Source organism: Oxyura jamaicensis, chromosome 28, assembly GCF_011077185.1.
Source record: "Oxyura jamaicensis isolate SHBP4307 breed ruddy duck chromosome 28, BPBGC_Ojam_1.0, whole genome shotgun sequence".
Lineage (NCBI taxonomy): Eukaryota > Metazoa > Chordata > Aves > Anseriformes > Anatidae > Oxyura > Oxyura jamaicensis.
The window spans coordinates 590,838-609,279 of NC_048920.1; the positions used below are offsets into that span (position 1 = coordinate 590,838).

An 18,442-nucleotide genomic window follows, 5' to 3' on the forward strand; every position below is an offset into this window, starting at 1 on the left:
CAGCTGAGAGGTATGGACATGGTAACTCGCCCGTGGGACAAAGAGGGAGCCTTGGGAACCAGGGAGGGGACTCTAAGACCCTTGGTGTGAGGGGCTGAAGGAGGCAGAGTCAGCAGCACTCCCTGACAGGGCAGAGCTCGGGGCTGGCTGCGGAGTGATGGCAACGCCACGGCACCAGAAGGGCCCTTCTGTCCCCTGTGCTGGCGTGACCTGGGCACAAAATGCAAAGACTCTCAGGTCTGGAGCCTCCCTGCTGTGAAACTTTGCTCTTTTTCCTGACGCTCCCCATCTTTCCTGCACACAAAGGGCTGGGCTGGCACGCACTCACAGCAGAACCAGCTCTACCCCTGCTTCTCGGCATCTTTTAAACAACTGCTGCTTCCCAGCACACTCCCCTCGAGAAATCCCCCAAAGTGCTGTAAAACCAGGCCACTGCAATCAGAGGCTCAGCTGATGCCAGAAGACACGGAGTTATCTGGCCAATGCTGCTGAGCAAACAGCTCTTGTCTCTGCAGCTGGGGACAGAGCTGAGCAGCGCGTGTGATCGGGGACAGAGCTTTCCTCTTTCAAAAGCTGAGAGGCCCCAAGGGACCGCGGGGTTCTCCAGATCGAGTTCCTCTGAATTCTGCGAGGCAGAAACCAGTTCAGGAGACCAAATCAATCCAAGCAGTTGTCAGATTCATCTTGCATGCTGTCACCAACCTCTAGTTGTTTTTCAGGAGTGGACCGGGCCCATCAGAGTGACGGACACAGGCCAGCACAAAACCTCCCACCGATAAGGGAGGGAGATGGGCCTGGACTGGACACACGCTATCTCAGGCCTCTCTCATTGCTTTCATGGCATTAAAATTCATTTCAAACAAGGACAGCAACAGCCCTACTGCCTGCAGAGGGAACAACTCAATCCAACGCCCCAGTTTTCCATCACCCAACGTGCAGGAGCAGCCCAGGACAGGCTGGTGTTCTGGAAGGTGCCAAAATGAGGAGAGCGTACCTCAAGCTCTGCCGAAAGGGCAGCGTGAGTCCTGCGGCTGGCTGGGCACAACCAGCTCCCCCTTCAGCTAGGGAGGAGCTGCAGAACCCCAACAGGACCATGTCTCCTGCCCTGTACTCGTCCTGAAAGCCAGCCCCAGAGAACCTGAACTCCTTGAGCCACTCCTTCCTCTCGCTGTTCCAGCCACGCGGCTTTCCGCTATCCCAGCCTCTGTCACGACACGAGATTCCCTCGCTCGTTTCTTCAGTGTCCACAGCCCTATTTTCTAGGGTGAGACCCACACGAACTGCACCTGAGCTCACACTTCTGGCTCTCCTACGCCTGTTGGTTCCTTTCTGCGTGCAGTCAGATCAGGCTGCTCATGCAAGTTTGGACCACAGGAGGTTCCAAAAATCCAGGACCTAGCTCAAAGCTAGCAAAGAAACGGGGCCTGGAGGACACAACAGAGCATTCTCTCTATTTACAGCCTGCATAGGGTGAGGCTTTTATGAAACTGCCTTTGTGGAACTTCAAGTTCTAAGTGGCCCGAGGGCAGGGCTTTCCCTAGCATGCCTCCAGCCTCTCATGCATCCCCTCCAGAGGAAGGAAAACCCAAGATTTTTAACTCACTCTGCAGCAGAAACGAAACAATTCAGGTGCCCGTCATTCTCGTCCAGGACTTCTCTGGTGCGAGCCTCCCCAGTGGACTGCAGGCCGATGACGATACACTGCAGGGAGACACAAGGGATGGCACAGCGGGCGTCAGGCCCACACCTACAGGCTCAAGGGACTGCTTTCAACAGTCCCGGGTACATCTTCCTTGGGCCCTGTCCCTGACGGATTAAGGTCCTAGCTTGAACACGACCCAAAACCCTGTTTGAAGTCAGCCTGCCCATGTCTACCACAAACAGTGGGTAATGCCTCAGAAGAGGAGGTGATATTAACTCCCCAGCGTAATTTACTGTAAATGTTCTCAGAAACCCAGACGCCGCACTTCATTCTGGTTAATCTGGAGAGAAAGTCAGCCTTAAAGAGATCTGAGATTGCCTTCAAGTAAATCTGAACGATAATTAATTCTCTTTGGTTGGAGACTACAAAAATACACTTGCAATGTAAGACTGATGGCTGCTGCCGCTGCAGCCAGCCTCTAATACCACACCTTATCCTTTGCCAGCTCTTCCTTGGCAAGCTCCACGAGTCGCCGGACTTTAGCAGCAATGCAGAGGTACTTGAAGAAGCGCTGGTGAGCTGACCAGAACTGACCCCACAAGGATTTCCGGGACTCCAGGCCGATCCAGTCGGCCGCCTGCTGGAACACCATCAAGGCCTCTGCCCACTGCAGACAGTACCGAGAAAGGCTGGGTTAATACCTCGTTTTTCTTCTTCATTACTGCTGTGCATGCAGTTATTAGAACAGTCTGAGGTTTGATAATCTGATTTAACATTGGTATTGATGCCGCCACGTTAGGCTGAACGAAGTCTGCTCGTTCTCTCCGTTCTGCGTTAGCATGATGTTGCAAGCCCAGGTTTTCGAGCACAGAACTTTTAAACAGGCAAAAAAGGAAAAGACTTAAAGACTTTTATTTTAAATGTAAACTGAGCATATGCACCCCTTTCCTTTCTTACTAAAAACCCCAAGTTTGTGGTGATGGCCACGTTCAGAGACCTCAAACCCTCCCACACAACGAGTGGCAATGCCTAAAGCACGATTAAACATCCGTCTCCCCCCCTGCAGTGGGCCCAGCTCACCAACTTTGCTGCTTTGTCGTAGACAATCTTGTACTGCTGATCCAGCGGGATCTCCTCGATTCTGAAGGTCACCCCAGTGAAACTGAGCTGCCTGGCAATGTACATTCCACTGACCTTCATGTCCATCGCCACGATCTCCATTGCACCAACTCCCCTGGGAGAGGAAGACAGCTGTGAGACACCTTCAGCCCCTTCTCCTGGCTCAAGCTGCCCTCAGACATGCACGTGGCAGGCATTGAGCTCATTTCTTAAAGGAGCAAATAACTGCTCCAGCTGTCCCGTAATTTGGCTTTCTCTAGGAACTGAGAGGACAGCGCCCAGCTAGAAGACCCACCGCCCCACGCTGCTCTTCTCGCTGCTCCTTGAGTGGAAGGGCAGTGTGACAAATGGTCTCTGCCCTTCCTCTGAAAATGTCCTGGCTGTCCCTCCTGCTCTTTAAAGGCTGCCCCTGTACATGGACAGAGTGTTCAGCCATGAGACTGCTGGGATGGCTTGGACTTTTTGTTTTTTCATGAGCAAGCAGGAACCCAACCAACACTATCGATTGGTTCTCTGGCCAGCACTTCTCTTTCTGAGCCAAAGGCTGCCACAAAATATAAGCTGGATGGGAAGGGGTGCTGGACGTGTCTTACCTCTTTTCAATTGCATGCAGGAACTCATCAAATGCTCTGAATGGGGTACCCTCCCCCCAAATCCCCAGGCGGCTCATGTAAATCATGTTTTTTGGCTCAGAGGCACCTGTTTGAACAGAATTCACTGTTAGCAAAAGCACAGCAGTTGTAGATGGCTCTAACAGTCACGACTCTAGCAAAGTGAACTCTTAAAAGGACAGTCATCTGCCATCAGGGCATCAGTAGGCCCAGGGGCCTTTCCAAACGCTGCCCTCCATACACTAACTGGGCAGGTAATACAGCTGGCAAGCTGGCTGGGAACAGCTGGCTGGGAACAGCTCGCAGCCTGCCCTCGCCGTGCACACAGGTGACTGACACCAGTTTACACCCGGTGCCCACGCCACGCTGAGAGAGAAGCTTACCTGTGGCACTGGCGTAAACAACCCTTGCTCGAGGCAGTTTGTTCTGGAGGTCCAGCACTGCTTTGCCCATTTTAGTAGAGCTGGCGTTTTTGGCTTTGTGGCATTCATCAAACACAATCTGAAAGGGAATGTCGGTTAAGGAGAAAGTATCTATTTCGTCATAAGGATGGCAGCAGACAAAATACATCCCAGGCTTCTCTGACCGACTGAATGATCAGTCCCAGCACTAACAGGACAGACTCGTTGTCCATGCTGCATGAAATCTGGTGGGTTTTCCACCCTTTGCTCTTCAGAGCTAAAAGCCATTTCTCCCTCCCTCTGTCCCTTCGCTTTTAAGGTACATCTTGCTGCCCAGGAGTGAGTCCATCAATGCAGAGGGAGAAGAATGCTGAAAAGGTTAATCCCAGCTGTGTTCCCTCCCTCCTCCAATTAACACTACAGCTTATGGAGGAGGACAGAGGAGCAGGGGGGGACGCATGTGCTTACAGCACTTTAAATATCGACCCCAGGCCATGCACAGCTGCTCCCAGTGACCTGAGCTCTTTGTTCCCTGGTGAAGTACAACCACAAGCATGCAGTTCTCCTCTCTTTTTTTTTTTTTTTTTTAAAAAAAGGATACAACTCCATCAAAATTTTCCCTGCACCAGTCCAAAATTTGTTTTAAGCGTGTCCTGTGCTGTCCGCCTGCCTGGCTTTCACCAATCAGAGCAGAGTAAGTGGCAAAGAGGACTCCTTCTGAGGTAGCTGTGTCACCGTATTTAATCTGCAGAAAGAAGAAGGAACAAGAGTGCAGGTGCTTGTGACACTTGTCTGCAGTACACCACCCCCAGCCGTTGCCCACAGCCAGTACCGCTGCTTCTGCTGCAGCGGCGGCGGGCACACGCTCCTGCCTTCGGGAACAAAACCCAATATGACAGCAGAACGGACAAAAGCCTGCTGGTAGCTGGCATCTTTAGCACTTCTACTTGGCACTGAGACACGGCGATGACAGGGACTTTGAATGCCTGGCTACGCTCCCCTGCCAACGTGTCAGCACATCTGGATGCACGCAGTGCAAGGTGGAGACCACACTAGAACTTCGATTTTCTGGCTGAGTGAAGCTGCTTCCTTTTTTAGGCAGCAGTTTGGAATGTTTAATTATTTTTAATACCTCCCATCTATTTTAATTACTTCTAGAAAATAATTCTCTCTTTGGCCAGGTGAGATTGCTGCCTTACTGTCCTGGGTCTCACCTGTATCAAAATAAAAAGCAGGAAGGCAAACAAATAAAACAAGGGCCTGATCTGAAGAAAGTTCTATTTAAAGGCCGTTGGTCTGAAAACAAGCATCTCTTTCAGTCTCTTAATGGACTGCATTCAGAGGTGTCAAATACATGTGGTTTCCATCGACTTTGCAAGAGCTGGCCGTTCAGCAGCACTGAAAACCAGAGGAGAATGTTTCAGTGAACTGGACGGCCGGGTGGCAAGCACAAGCCTGGACAAGAGGCTAAAGCACGTAGTGAACCCTGCGAATAACCACTACACAGCTGCTGGCCGTTTCTTTGAAATATACTTCATCCTCATTGCTGGTAACTGGAAGGAAGTCTGAAAATTCAGATCCAACCAGCTCAGGGGAAGTGCCCCTGTGCTCAGGCATGGCTCTGTGCATCTCGAGTCCCCTGCCAGGCACCGAGCTGTGTGTTCACGTGGGCTCCCCTTACCCGCACGTTCTGAAAGCAAAAGCCCTGAAACCAATGCTGGGAGATGTTAGCCCAGGAGAGCACAGCACGGCCACACGTAGCAGGGGCTGTTCCCTCTGCAGGAACGGTGAAAAGGGCTCGAGCCCTGCCGTACTTTGCACTTGTACGGAGACGCATCTTGCTCCCTGGGGAAAACAGATCTGTACTCGCAGTGCGGCTCTGGAGAGCGTACAAAAATAGCAAGAGTCCAGAGTGGGAAGAGCACGCTGAGAAAAGGGAACAGCAATCAGCTTGCAGCCTGCTATTGCCTGTGCCACCAGCCACGCAGAGGCAGAAGTGACTACTGTTTTACACGCGAAGGCAGATCCATCTAACTGCTGCTGTAGGCTGGTTTTCCAGAACAGCATTACGACTTTTCTCCCCTACCTTATTCAAAGCATGCACAGGAATGTGGGAGGCCTCAATGTCCTTCAGGTCTCTCTCAGCATCGTACTTGAGATCATTGGAGACGCTGAACCTGTAAAGCAAGGCGTGGGCCTGGTTATCTCCTAAGGAGACAGTCGGGGCATGCACGGTGATTAATACCTCTGACTAAAGCAACTGTAGGTGTATAAAACTGTTATATTTCCAACTGCCCACACACCTCAATGCAAGATCCCACAGCAGACTCCGGTCTGGCACTTATGACAAGTGGTGTCTATTCTGCAGTAAAGCCCCATGCTCCAGGGGCTCAAGTCTGCACCTGGGAAGTCCATAAATGCCCCTCCACCAACTTCAAGGAGGGCAGGAAGAGGCTCGGCCCTGCGCTCCGAGGGTACACAATTTGCCGTTTCATAGTGATTCATTCTCTGCCACCGCTGCAGGGGAAAGATTCCCATTTCACGGCTAGCAAACAGGCACAAAGAGGTGGAAACGTCTTACCCAAGGCCACAGCATGAGTCAACTATAAAGCCAGCATCAGCACTAAGGAATTCCTTACTCCCAGTTTCAAACTAACTCCAAGGCCTTACGGGAAAAGAGGGAAAAAAAAGAAAACAACTTACCACAGAGCTTTTTTCCTCCCTTTAAGATAATTTTCAAAGATGATGCCCGCAACTGTCCTGCCCTTTCCAACTCCAGCACCGTCCCCAATGAGGAACCCAGCTCGCTGCCCATTGGGTAATAAAACTTCATGTTGCTGCAAAATCAATGAGCAGAATTGGAAATTAAACGAGATTTGCCTTTTGCCAGCAACTTTCATGTGAGCTTAGAGCAACATTTAACCCTTCCGCCTATCTCTGAGATACGCGTTTCCTGCTCAGATGAACAACATCAGGACAGGCCAGGTGTCATGGCTGAGCTCATGGAAAAGGCCCCCAGAAATGTTAAGCGCTCCCTCCTGCAACAATAGTCAAGAGTGCTTGCATCTGTGGAAGCAGACCCCACAGGTCATTAAACCCTGGTTTCAAATAAACCTTTCATGAAGCATTTTAAATGCCATATGCTAACACTTCCAAAGATTCATCACCTGTGTTACAGGTTATTTCAAAACTCAGCTCAACATCTGTCTGTACAAAAAAGTTTACTTCTAGGCTCAGACAAGCAGGCTGGGCAAGGTGGAGCCACATACCTGGCAGGCGTAAATGATTGCTTCCAGCTGTAGTGCAGAGAGTGACCCTTTGTCGGCAACAGAGCAAGGCAGGGAAAGGCTGTAGGTGATGTCGGGTGGGGGGACACTAGACAGAGTGCTCGTTTCAACCACGAGGTCGGGGTGATGCTTCCCAATCTTGGCTAAATGACAACACGTAAAGCAGATAAGTTCTTCATTCCCATGGAGCACCTCAAGGACTGCAGGCCTCACGCAGCCTGCAGCCTCAGACTACAAAAGTCTCGTTCAGTCTGCGGCCTCAGGAACACAAGAGACAAGCCCAACCCTTGCTGCTCTCCTCTCTCTTTTGTTCCACTGAAATTTCAGACTGCTGAAACCAAGCCATGCCTGCCCCAAAAGCAGACATCAGAAAGTATCTGTTAAATTTGTGTAGCACCAACCAAGGAAGGTACGTTGGTGAAGCTTTCCTACAGCGTCACCGGCCTGGGACGTGCCGTGGCAAAGAGCACATTCTGCGCGCATGAAGATAACGGAGCAGCTGATTAGGTTGGTCCACAGTGGAGTTAACAGCCCTCCCCACGCCCATGCAATACCAAGACACTCACACTTTGAAGGTATGTATTCTGCATAGGTCTCCGTTTGTCCCAGCTCTTCTGTTTCTTCCTCATCACCTTCATCATCCTCCTCTGCAGGAGCCTGAGACTGAAAAGAAACACAGCATTGACCAAATGTTAATATTCTCACTGCCCTAGGGACACAGTGCTGGAAGCTACCATTTAATCCATCCCAACACAACTCCAGAACCCCTTTGGACACAATTAATCTCATTATAGGCTCCAGCAACAAAGGAAAACCACTGCTGAGAGCCCAGCCCAGAGGCCCAGCGAGTGCTTCAAGAGCTACTTTCGGGGCCTAGTCCACACCGAATTAGGAAAAGATGTTTACATCGCTTTTCAGACGGGTTGTGGGCTAGCATTGATTCCGCCCAACTGTGCTCTACCTGACCCTGAATAAGGGACCTGGATAGCTTTCAGCTCAGTTTGGTACTTGGCAGCATGAAGCGAAGCACATGTTCCAGGAAGAACGGCCCCTACGGACTGCTGATGTAGCTGTGCAGAAGGCACACATCACTCCCCAGCGCAGCGAGGTTCCACCAAGGGAGATGCAAGGCACCTCTGGGAAAGGGCAGCGACTTGCAACGGATCTGGCTGATTTTCCTGCCTCACTCCCCCGGAAGGGAACGTGGTTAGAAGTGCTCTTCCCCGCGCCGTGTTGGTACCGAGTTAAGAGCCCGATGAGCAGTTCTGCTGGAGCAGACCGCGCTTCTCACCTGGTAGCTTATGAGGAGCGGGGTGCTGGGGACAGCAGGAACGGGGTCGTTTGAGCTGTTCAAGCCACCGAACGATCTGCTGGGTGTGAACAGCTGGAACAGAAAGGACGCAGGTCAGAGAGCAGCCGTAACACTCAGCCCTCTAGCCTCAGCTCCAGCAAATTAAAGCAGGAAAACGCAACAACAGTGAGGACACTTGTGCTCTGTGCTCAGACCTTACACTCCGGTGACGTCAATGGGCTTTAATACTTTCTGTTTGTGAATGACAAGCCCTGGGGAGTAATTCTGGAAACTAATAAATCTTGCAAATGCCCCACATGCCTTCATCAACACAAACACAGGGAATAATTGACGAAGGTAAAAGCATTCCTGCAAGAAGCTCGAACGTTTTGTGCGTCTCCGTGTGAGATGAAAGCCTGCGGAGACGCGTGTCCTCCCGCAGCGTGAACAGGACCGGGACAGGAGTCCTCTGCCAGAGCTGTAACAACTGCTGGCATCAAGACAGGTCACCCCAAACACTCCGCTCTGCCTTCAAAGCTGGGACCTCAGGCAGAAGCCCACCTTTCAGCCAGCTCACACTTGCACTAACAGCACAAACACCGCCACTTTCAAAGGACTCTCACAAAGCCTGTCAAGACCTGCTGGAAGGTGATTATCGGAGCGCTGGATTTGCTCTGCACCAGAGCAGTTGTGTTGGCCACCGAGCCCCGTCTGCTCCGCAGGCAGTTCCGCACAGAGTGGTCTGCGCTCCCTGAAGGGCAGGTCCCCGACAAAAGGAGCCGTGCAGACTCCCACTGCCATTGCACATGTTTTATTCTGAACTGGTGAGTCCAAGCGAGAGCACATGGTTGGGCTTGCCAACGGGAGAGAAAAAGCACCACTGTGGGAAGCAAACAGGGAGACTGAAGTACGGCCGAGGAGATCCAAGCAGGGGCGATGGGAAGGACTGAGCAGGGCTGCAACCCAAAGCCGGCCCTGGGAACGGACCGAGCATTACATCAGAACCCCGACATTTTACGACCTTACAAACTGCCCTTGAGGCAAGCATTTGCTTACCGGTTTTGCAATTGTGTTTTTAACATTAAAAACGCTGTTTAAAGTAATTAAGCAGCCACACCAGACAGCAGCCCATGGCTCAGCACTGGCTCTGCGAGGTTAAGGACCGCCGCTCCCTACCCGGGACCAGCACCGCTTGCACGGGGGGTTCACCTCACACCTGCGGGGACCAGCCCCTCCGCAGCACAGATCCTGGCCACGAAGCCCAGGTCCCAAAGGGTGCCGGGGCCCAGCCAAGCAGCGCCAGGCTGTCGCCACAGCCGTCGTGCTCGGGGCGGGTGTTGGTGTCCGCAGGCGCCAGCCACTGCGCCGGGTTAATGATTGCCCGGGTCCGGCCAGCCCGCCGCACCACAGCTGCTCGCAGCGCCCGAGCTGCTCCGAGCTGGGAAGGCACAATTGAGGAGAGCCTTTGTCTGCCCCCACACAAACAAAATCACCCTGGAATTTCCCGACAGCGAGCAAGGTCAAGCCAGCAGCTCATGGCATCCAAAGCAATCAGCGACTCCAAAAGCGGCACTGCTTCAACTTTATAGCCTGTCAAGAGCGCCAGACTTGGAGACCTATGCTCCACAGGCAGAAGTGAAAAATGGGAAGTTCTTAAGCATAAACACTCTGATTATTTCCTTTTTTAAAATTAAAAAGAAAAAAAAAAAAAGAAAGAAAAAAACACCCTCCATTACTGGAAGCCTGAGTCAGAATTACCAGAAGGAAGCTGGACGGAAGAGCTGTTTTCAGTGCCAACAAATCTGGAGAGCAGGTGAAACATCTCCACCTACAAATCTGAGCTCAATACTAAAGTTTCTTCTTAGGCAATAAAAGGTCCAGATCCTGCTGGATCGGGGGCCACGCAGCTCTGGCAGAGGGAAGTTTGGGTAGCTCTGGTTTTGTACCGCGTCATCCTGAGAACATAAACCCCTGCTGCCCCGATTCAGCAACGCGGCTTGGGCACGTGGCTTTTCACCTCAGGTGTCACAAGGAGAAGGACAGAGACCTGGTGGTTTGGGGCACTGGAAGAGCAGGAGATGGACTCCCTCCGTAAAGCTGCTGACAACTGCACCAAGGCTCGATCTGGTTCCACTTTCTTCCTCTTTGCATTGTTCTCCCTTTACCCCATCTCGCTGTGACTTCCATGGGAAACGAGCAGTCACATCTGGCTGGCGAGCCAGCTCCCCGCAGCAGAAATACAACCCCTAGGACTGAGCTAGGAGGGTGCTCACCGTTTTGAAGGGCTACGAATGAGTTAGGCTGAGAAAAACGCGTCCACGGGTCACAAAAACTGGAGCTCCGAGCTTTCAGAGGCAGGGCTTTGTTTCCTGACCTCAAAAGGCTGTGAATTCTCGTGAGATGGTTGTGAGAAAGCACAACGGACTACCCCAACTATTTTAAAAGGTATTTCACAACTTCATCACAAATTAAGCAAGCGTGTTTTGTCTGCTAACTCCTGCAAATATTTAACTATGTGGTAGCTCTTCCCTCCGTGCCCACTTCAGAACCAAGCTGAACACCTCTCCTTTAGTTCTGGCTGCCAGCCCTCCCAGCACGGGCACACGAAGGCAGCTCAGAGCCCAGCCGTTTCCTCTCGGGTCGTGAACACTCCACCCAAAGCTTCAGCCCCGGGCACTCGAGAATATACAGATATGGCCTTTCCCATAAGTGTCCTCAAATTGCTGCACAACAGAAAACATGGGTGGTTTGGGGGTTTTGTGTTGTTTTTAACGAGGACAAGCCACAAGGCTGTTCTTGTACCCGGGATCCACAGGCGGTCTCCATGCAGGATGCATCCAATGCGTTTAGGAGACGTCCTGGTTATCGGAGCCCTTCAGAGATCGCTGCTTCTGCTCCGTGTGAATCTGAGACTGAAATTCTGTCCCAGGAACTTATCTGCTGTCCTGACAGCAGAGAGCAAGGCCTCCCATTGTTCCTGACTGTACAGGCACAGCTGATAAGATGTACTGGAGCAAAACGGACGAGGACTGCATCCGCCTGGGCTGCGTACAGTGAAACCTGACTCACCTTCAGCCCTGTGCTGCAGATTAACTGCCAAAATTCCTGGCATCTTATGGAGAATTACGGCGGCATGACGATGTGGGAGGGATAGGGAAAGACTGGACAAATTGCGTGTAGATTGGTGCAAGACATCAGCCAGGTCCCAGCCTTGTACCGAACGTTTCCATAAGGAACCTTTTACTTTGGCTCTGCCTTGGGATTTTGCCACCAATCATTTGCTTGCCTCCTTTAACAAAAAAGGAGAGTATTTTCGAAAAAGATAATAAATCAGTTGCCAATCATCAGCCAAGCTACCAATCCCTTTAGCTGGCATCCTGCAAGTTCCCACCTCCCATGCAAAAACGAAACCGAAATCTCCAGCCTGGGATCCACTTCAGCAACAGCTCGTCAGGAAATGTCAGCCTCAGTGAAAATAAACAAAAAGCAAAACACCACCAACAACCTCTGTGTTCAGAGAACACTGATAAGACAACGTTTAAAATAGCTGGTGATTCTTTTCAGAAGGAAGTTGTTTATAAACGGAATTCAAAGGAGCTGATTGGCCTTATCTGAACCTCAGAGCTCTGAAGGACAGCGAGGGGCACCGGCAGGGCTCCCGGTAGAAGACAGGAGGGGAAGGACAGCACGCAGGAGAGCGGGGAGAGCCACCCGCTGCCATCAGAGGCCTCAGCCCCACTTACAGGACACATTTGCTTCTCACTTGCTGCACAGGTCTGCAGGGGTGATCACATCTCAGCACCTCCAGCAAGGGCACAGGCGTCTGATCTGAGGATCTGCATTGCCATGGCTGGCCTAAGAACCCACGGAAAGGCTAAGGCAGACAGGAGCTTCGATTTCCCAAATGCCAGGCCAGGACCCTCACCACCAAGCCACACTTCAATGCCCACCCTGTCCCTGAGCTGCACAGTGGTATCGTTCCAAGGCATAACTGCTGCCAGGTCTCTGATTTCCAGGCTGTGACAAACAGCCAGCTTTCATCATGGAAATACAGAGTCCAAGTCATCACTACCAGCAAAACGTGGCCTTTAAAAACACAACCGAACCTCAAAATACAACCGTGACTACAGCACAGGTGTGCTGGATTGCATTCTGGAGCACTCACGTTGAATTTTTCCCCCACAACCTTTGTAAGACTATGATATACAAAGGAAACCTGCTGCAGGGCTGGATCTTCACCACGACAGCTGAGATCTCCAGCCTGAGCAAATGTGTACGGTATCGGTTCCACCAACAGCCACAGCTGGTGGCTACCAGCAGTGACTGATACCAGGTTGTGCAACAGTGAGTAAGCAGTCCCAGCAGACGAGGGAAAATAACAGCAGAAGGCTGGTAAAAATGCACAGAACCTCCTGTTGCTCTCAGACTGCCGGGAGATCACATGCCCAGGAGATGTAAAAGCTTGCAGGGACTTGGACTCACGAAGTAAACACAAATGATTAGTCTCAAATTGAGACAGTTTGGGTTTTAGTCATTGTTAGTAAAATATTTGCTGTGGAGAATAAACATACGCTGGGTGCTGCTGGGGACAGTTAACAAGCTACATCCCCGTGTTTTCCTCAAGTCCAGCTCTTCAACTCTCCTGAGCTCAACACCGTGGGATGAACCCTGAGGTTTTTATTGTCTGATGGGGAGGATGGAAGAGGAAGCATCCTGTACCTCTATTTGGTTCTGCAGCGACGGGTTTACATCCCATAGTGTTGGCACGTGGTTCAGGCTATCTGTGGGCAAGAAGTCCTTTGGATCCGCGATGTCAGAGAGGGAATCCGCAGGGGATGAGAAGAGGGAGTTGCTGTTGGGAAGCTCATTGAAGCATGAAGAATCCTGAAATGGAAGAGATGACCACAGTTAGAGCAGGCAGGAAGAAGAGCAGAGAGCTCCTTTCTTGCACCTACTCCTCCAGAAAGTTTGGATTTCTTACCGTTACCTGAGCAGCTTTGCTCCTTCGTGCTCCACGGAACTCAGAAACTAACTCGTAAACAGACACGTGTTCTGAGCAGCTGTTTTCAAATCTGTTACTTGATAGAGCAGGAAACACTGACTGCACTGACGTGCTGGTACACACTCAGGGTTAACCCGGACTGTGAACACCTCCCCGTACATTCACCAGGATGTCGACTGAAGTGGCTGCGGGAGGGTGCGAGCCCTTCTGTCTGGCACCCCGAAGACCGGAGTACTCCGTTCATCCACAAAAGCCCCCAGAGAACCTGCTCCGCCCGGTGATGACAGGGCTGTTTAATCACAGCTTATAGCACAGCAGTACCTAGAGGCTTCGGAAAACACGACAGCCTCCTCGCCACAGGTTCTGCACAGCCAAGGCTGCCAGGAGCCGGGGCGCAGGAGCGCTGGCTTCACCCGCATTTGCATCCAGATAAACCTTGCCAAATCCACCCGTCCTCTTCCCGGGCCATGCCTCAGTCTGGGCAAGAGGCGAACGTGCCTCAGCGACAGGGGCCAGGCTCTGCCCCTGCCCGTTTTCCGGTGCTGAGGCGCCTTACCATTGTTTTATTTCGTGCCGACCAGTGATGACAGCGATCTGAGTCATGACGGCTCCGGATCACAAAGTGCCTTCGGTCCCCTCCCCACCATCAACTCGTCTTTTGGTTTTTCAGATTTCAGGTGGCAAGAACCGATAGCCAGAAGCACTTTTACTCTCCGCCCTCAAACTCTGGCACAGGTCACTGCACCTTCCCGACTCCTGCGTGCCAGCCCATCTCCCCGGCACGTGGAACACCACGTTCGGACTGGCAGAAGAAGTGTGTCTGCCGCTCACCGAGGGGCTGACTTCGCTACGCCAGATAACCAAACAAGGGCGGTAATACCGCAGCACGGCTGCCAGGAGAGCCACAGTGTCAGATACGAGCAGGAATCACTGTTTGTTTCCAGTTAAAGGCCGTTTCCTACAAAGCAGAAAGGCAGCCAGCGATTTTAAAAGTCACTGCACCCTGCCTGACAAAATCAGGAGCAGCTGAGCCCGCTTGTGTTATTCCTAAGGGCTTCTGGCCAAGAGCTGGGTCAGGCTCCCTCCCGACTGCTATCAGAAGTTAGGTTTTTGCGGTGTTTAAGCCATCAGGACATGATCTTTTCACCTTCATGCCAGCCACGTTTGGCCCCTGAGAAGTCAGTCGCTGCTCTGAAGCTGTCGGTGCAGGAGCTGGCAGCTGCGTGAGAGCACCGGACGTGAAACAAAGGCAGGCAACAAGAGACTGCAGAGCGATGTGTAACCCTCCGATTCGTCAAATATCAACTGGGGAGGCCCAAGGGCTCGAGGAGAGAGGGTTGTTTGTTAGGCCGTGCTCCACGCAGGGCACCCCCCTGTGATGTGGCCGTCGGCCTCCTGCCCATCGACAGCCGGGCAGCGCTTCCCGTGCAGCTCTTACCCTCGGTACTTCAGTGGCTATTTTAGGGTTTACCCAGAATCCGAGGTTTTTCGGAGGCAGCAGCACACACCGAGGCTGGAAATAAGTGATCCCTGGGCTGTCCCCACCATCAACACCCCCGTGCTGCCACACACCTTCGGGCCCAGCCAGGGCACGGTACGGCAGGGAGCGGCGACCTCGGGGCTTACTGGGGCCTAGGGAACGAGTGTGACAATTCACCCGGTACTACTCTTCCGTATCATGCCCAGTATAAAGCAGTTTACAGCCAATTTGGGAGCAACTTTTCTTGCCATTCTCAGGCTCAAAATTCAGGGGCGGGATGGGATCGTTTTTCTGGGCATTCACCAGACAACATCTCATTCAAGGGTCAGCAGAGAGGGACGCACCAGGCTGGGACAGCGTCGGGATGAGCCAGAAGAGCCCAAGGCAGCCTGGCACCGTGCTCCCCGGCTCCCTGCCGTCCCCACACGAGCCCTGAGCCAGCTTCAGCCCCGCTCCCATTGCTCAGAGCCCTGGCCTGAAATAAGGAATAGGAAATCAGCCTGAAAGTCGAGGGGGATAATGCCAGCCCTGGAAAAGACTTCTGCGAGTCCATCCCCTCGCACCGTGACAAGGCGTTAGTCACAGGCCTTCAGAGCCTCCTGTTTGCCTCACCCAGTTCCTGAATTGTCTGAAGAGCACCAAAACTCGTAGCATGCCAGCTCCCGGCCCCGCAAGGCTTACAGCGCAGCCCCAACAAATTAGACTTGTTTAAATACAAATTGTGGTGTAATTAACGCCATGCTGATAGCTACAATCCGTGTCACTACACACGGTGCCTTGACTAACGACTCCACGGGCTTACGTGGAGCAAACTGGAGTCACCCGGCCTCGAAGGAGGGGAAGGATCACTGCCCAAACCGCCAGCACCGAAACAGCAGCGAGCACAACGACCCCTTCGCAGGGGGACAACGCCGCTGACACCCCGACGGTGCACTCATGAGGGGATCGCTGGCTTCAGGATTTGGAGTGAGTTATTTCAGCCCTGCTTCAGGCTGATTAGCAAGAGCCTTTTTTTTTTTTTTTTCCTCCTTAGAAATAAGAGGATTTGATAGCAGCAGCGCTTGTTTTATGTCTCAGAATAAATGTAATTGCTGTAGCAGAAGGAAGTTACCCTGCGAGGCTGGATCTTTATTTCAAATGATAACCTACAGCAATTCTGTAGGAATGACTTATTCCTGAAATGAGGCTGTATCTGTTTGGGGTGGGCTTTATTTTTTTTTCCCTTTCCCATTTTGCACAGCCAGCCAACATCTAGCCCGCGCGCCGCAGATCGCCCTTGGCACAAGAGTTACCGGCAGGCTGACTTCGCCTCCCATCTCCCCCGCCTGCTCTGTGACCAGAAGATCTTAAAGGTCTTCTCCAACCTCCGTGGTTCTGTGATCCTTGTGCTCATCCCCGCCAGGACGCCAAGGCCGAGCTGAAGGCGCCGAGCCCTGCGCCGCAGCTCTCAGCACAGACCTGTCCCCGTTTCTCCCGTTGCCGGACGGACACAGAGACCTCGAGGCCTGCTCTGGTGAAAGCAGTTCAGAACTGCTCGCGTCAGGGATGGAGTTGCAGGAGCACATCATAAGATGGTGAAAGGGCGATTCCTTTACAGCAGGGCGGCCACTTAATGGAGAGTTTTACAAGGGGTCGACACCGGCTGACGCAGAGGCTACGCACAGCTGGCGGCCGCGGGGCTCGCCAGCACTTCTGTACGTCGTGTTCTAATGAGATCAATAAACCGAACAGGAGACAGATGATCGCAAATCACTGATCTCCATACCAGAAGACGCTCTAGTGAGCAGCTCAATAAATCAATGGTAGCAATAATCTGCTGAACTTCTAAATTGAATGCAAAATAATTGCCAACCGATGCTGCTACGGCACACGTTTCTATCGTTATCCCAAAAAGGAGGTTAGCAAAGACAAGAATAAATTCCCTAGAAAAGATCGGGATAAGAAAGCAATACAAACACTTAACCCCTTTCTCCCAACCACCAGATAAAGCCCAGCTCCTTTGGTCAAAATGAAGTCTTTGTTAAAAATACTGAAGGAACAGGTGAAGCCTAAATACAGAAGCAGTATGCATCCTAAAAATAATTCTGGCCGTGAAGCCCTCACTATAAATGGTTTATTTGCTCACAATCCAGAACAATCCAGACGCAGAGGAAACAAATATCCCTTCTGTACAGCAGCTATTGATTGCTTGCTCCAGCTGATAGCAGCTTCAAAAGAAATCATACACAGGCACATGCAAATACACAGACACGATCGAAGCAATGCCAGACGAGAAAGGTTTGGTTTCTCAGCAATCACAGGTTAACCAAGCTAGGTTCCAGATAAAGCAGAATAAGAAAATTAACAGCTACAATGTAAGCTATCAATGATTAAGAGGAAATCTTTTAGCTGCCAAAACCCAAAGTCTCTGTAAATATGGGGCAATAACCTTGCAATCTCAAGGGTTCAGTGCTCTGTCTTGCAAGCATTTCCCTTGCTCTTCTGTACACAGCATCTGGTTTAAAAATAAAATCCCTGAAAGCCATTACGGCCACATAAACACGCGGATCAGTTCTCCACACAGCCCCTCTTCCTCCAAGTTTTGCAGTAAACAAGCCCCGACCGACAGGAGCAGGCTCCAAGTAATGCACGCACGTTTCAGGGAAGCACAGTCCCATCTCCAGCACGGCAAATCTGCCCTCGCTGCCATGCACCGGGCAGCGTTCCCCTAAAACTCCGCTGCCGTGGCAAAAAACCTAAGGGGCATGCAAGCCCAGAGGGACGAACCAAAGAAAACACAAACCAGGGATTCCGAGGGAGAGAAAAAATAAATCAATCCAGCATTACCTTGAACAGGGACGAGAACTTCAGCCAGAACTGCATTTGGGACATTTTAAAGCAGCATGCAGCTTGCTGTCGGCAGCACAGGACACAGCTGAAGCAGGACGGTGAGCTTCCTCGATATGCAGCACAGAAAGGTCTTCATTCATGACAGCGACAGCAACAACGGCCAGAAAGAGAGCTCATCAAGGGTTTTTAAAAATTAACATGCAGAAGAAAGGAGTGAAAATGGAGGAAAAAAGGACAGCCATCCAGTGCGTCTGTCCTAAGCCCGTGGAAATTTGCATATGCTGTTTAGTCATGAAGGAGAGTGCTCTTACTTCCTCTAAGTACGAGGGCTGACTTTCAGGAAATGATGCCTGCTTGGTAAGTCAGTGAAATTACTGGCAGTGCGATGAGAATTACTGTATGTGGTGTAATTCAACCACAGATGCACTGTAAACAAAGCTGCGCTCCGCGGCAGCGCCGGCGGACCCGGGCAGGACCTGGCCCTGCAGGGACCCGGCCACCCGCGGCCACCTCTGCCCCTTCCCCAAGCGCCCCAAAACCTCCTGCCCGGGGGGTTTGGGGGGGCTCAGGTGACATAATCAAGCTGAAAAAGTAACGAGCTGCACCCTTTCCTTTCCATTTTTTTTTTAAATAAAGAGCCATGTGCTTTCTTTTGTCTTCAAGACCTGCCCCACCCCAACCCTCACAATCAGAAAATAGGAAGGAGCCGCTGCCTCCCTGCTCCACTCGCTGCTACCTGTGTCCACACTGCCCCCTTTTCCCAGGGGCTTCCCTTTTAAA

At 51.8% G+C, this 18,442-nt stretch overlaps 1 protein-coding gene across 3 annotated transcripts in view; it reads right to left on the reverse strand.

The window, feature by feature from the left end:
• The window catches only part of SBNO2 (strawberry notch homolog 2), a 43,623-nt gene that overhangs the window by 8,406 nt on the left and 16,775 nt on the right, over positions 1 to 18,442 (reverse strand). For 2 of the 3 annotated variants that reach the window (XM_035348086.1, XM_035348088.1), the window contains 12 exons: positions 13,071 to 13,235; positions 8,352 to 8,444; positions 7,627 to 7,723; positions 7,043 to 7,203; positions 6,477 to 6,610; positions 5,860 to 5,950; positions 4,375 to 4,518; positions 3,756 to 3,873; positions 3,355 to 3,460; positions 2,723 to 2,876; positions 2,133 to 2,309; positions 1,604 to 1,701 (listed from right to left, as the gene is read on the reverse strand). In XM_035348086.1, the coding sequence (XP_035203977.1) occupies positions 1,604 to 1,701; positions 2,133 to 2,309; positions 2,723 to 2,876; positions 3,355 to 3,460; positions 3,756 to 3,873; positions 4,375 to 4,518; positions 5,860 to 5,950; positions 6,477 to 6,610; positions 7,043 to 7,203; positions 7,627 to 7,723; positions 8,352 to 8,444; positions 13,071 to 13,235 (1,538 nt within the window). Of the gene's footprint in view, positions 1 to 1,603; positions 1,702 to 2,132; positions 2,310 to 2,722; positions 2,877 to 3,354; positions 3,461 to 3,755; positions 3,874 to 4,374; positions 4,519 to 5,859; positions 5,951 to 6,476; positions 6,611 to 7,042; positions 7,204 to 7,626; positions 7,724 to 8,351; positions 8,445 to 13,070; positions 13,236 to 17,659; positions 18,179 to 18,442 lie in introns of those variants that run through there. The other variant, XM_035348087.1, reaches the window with a different exon arrangement.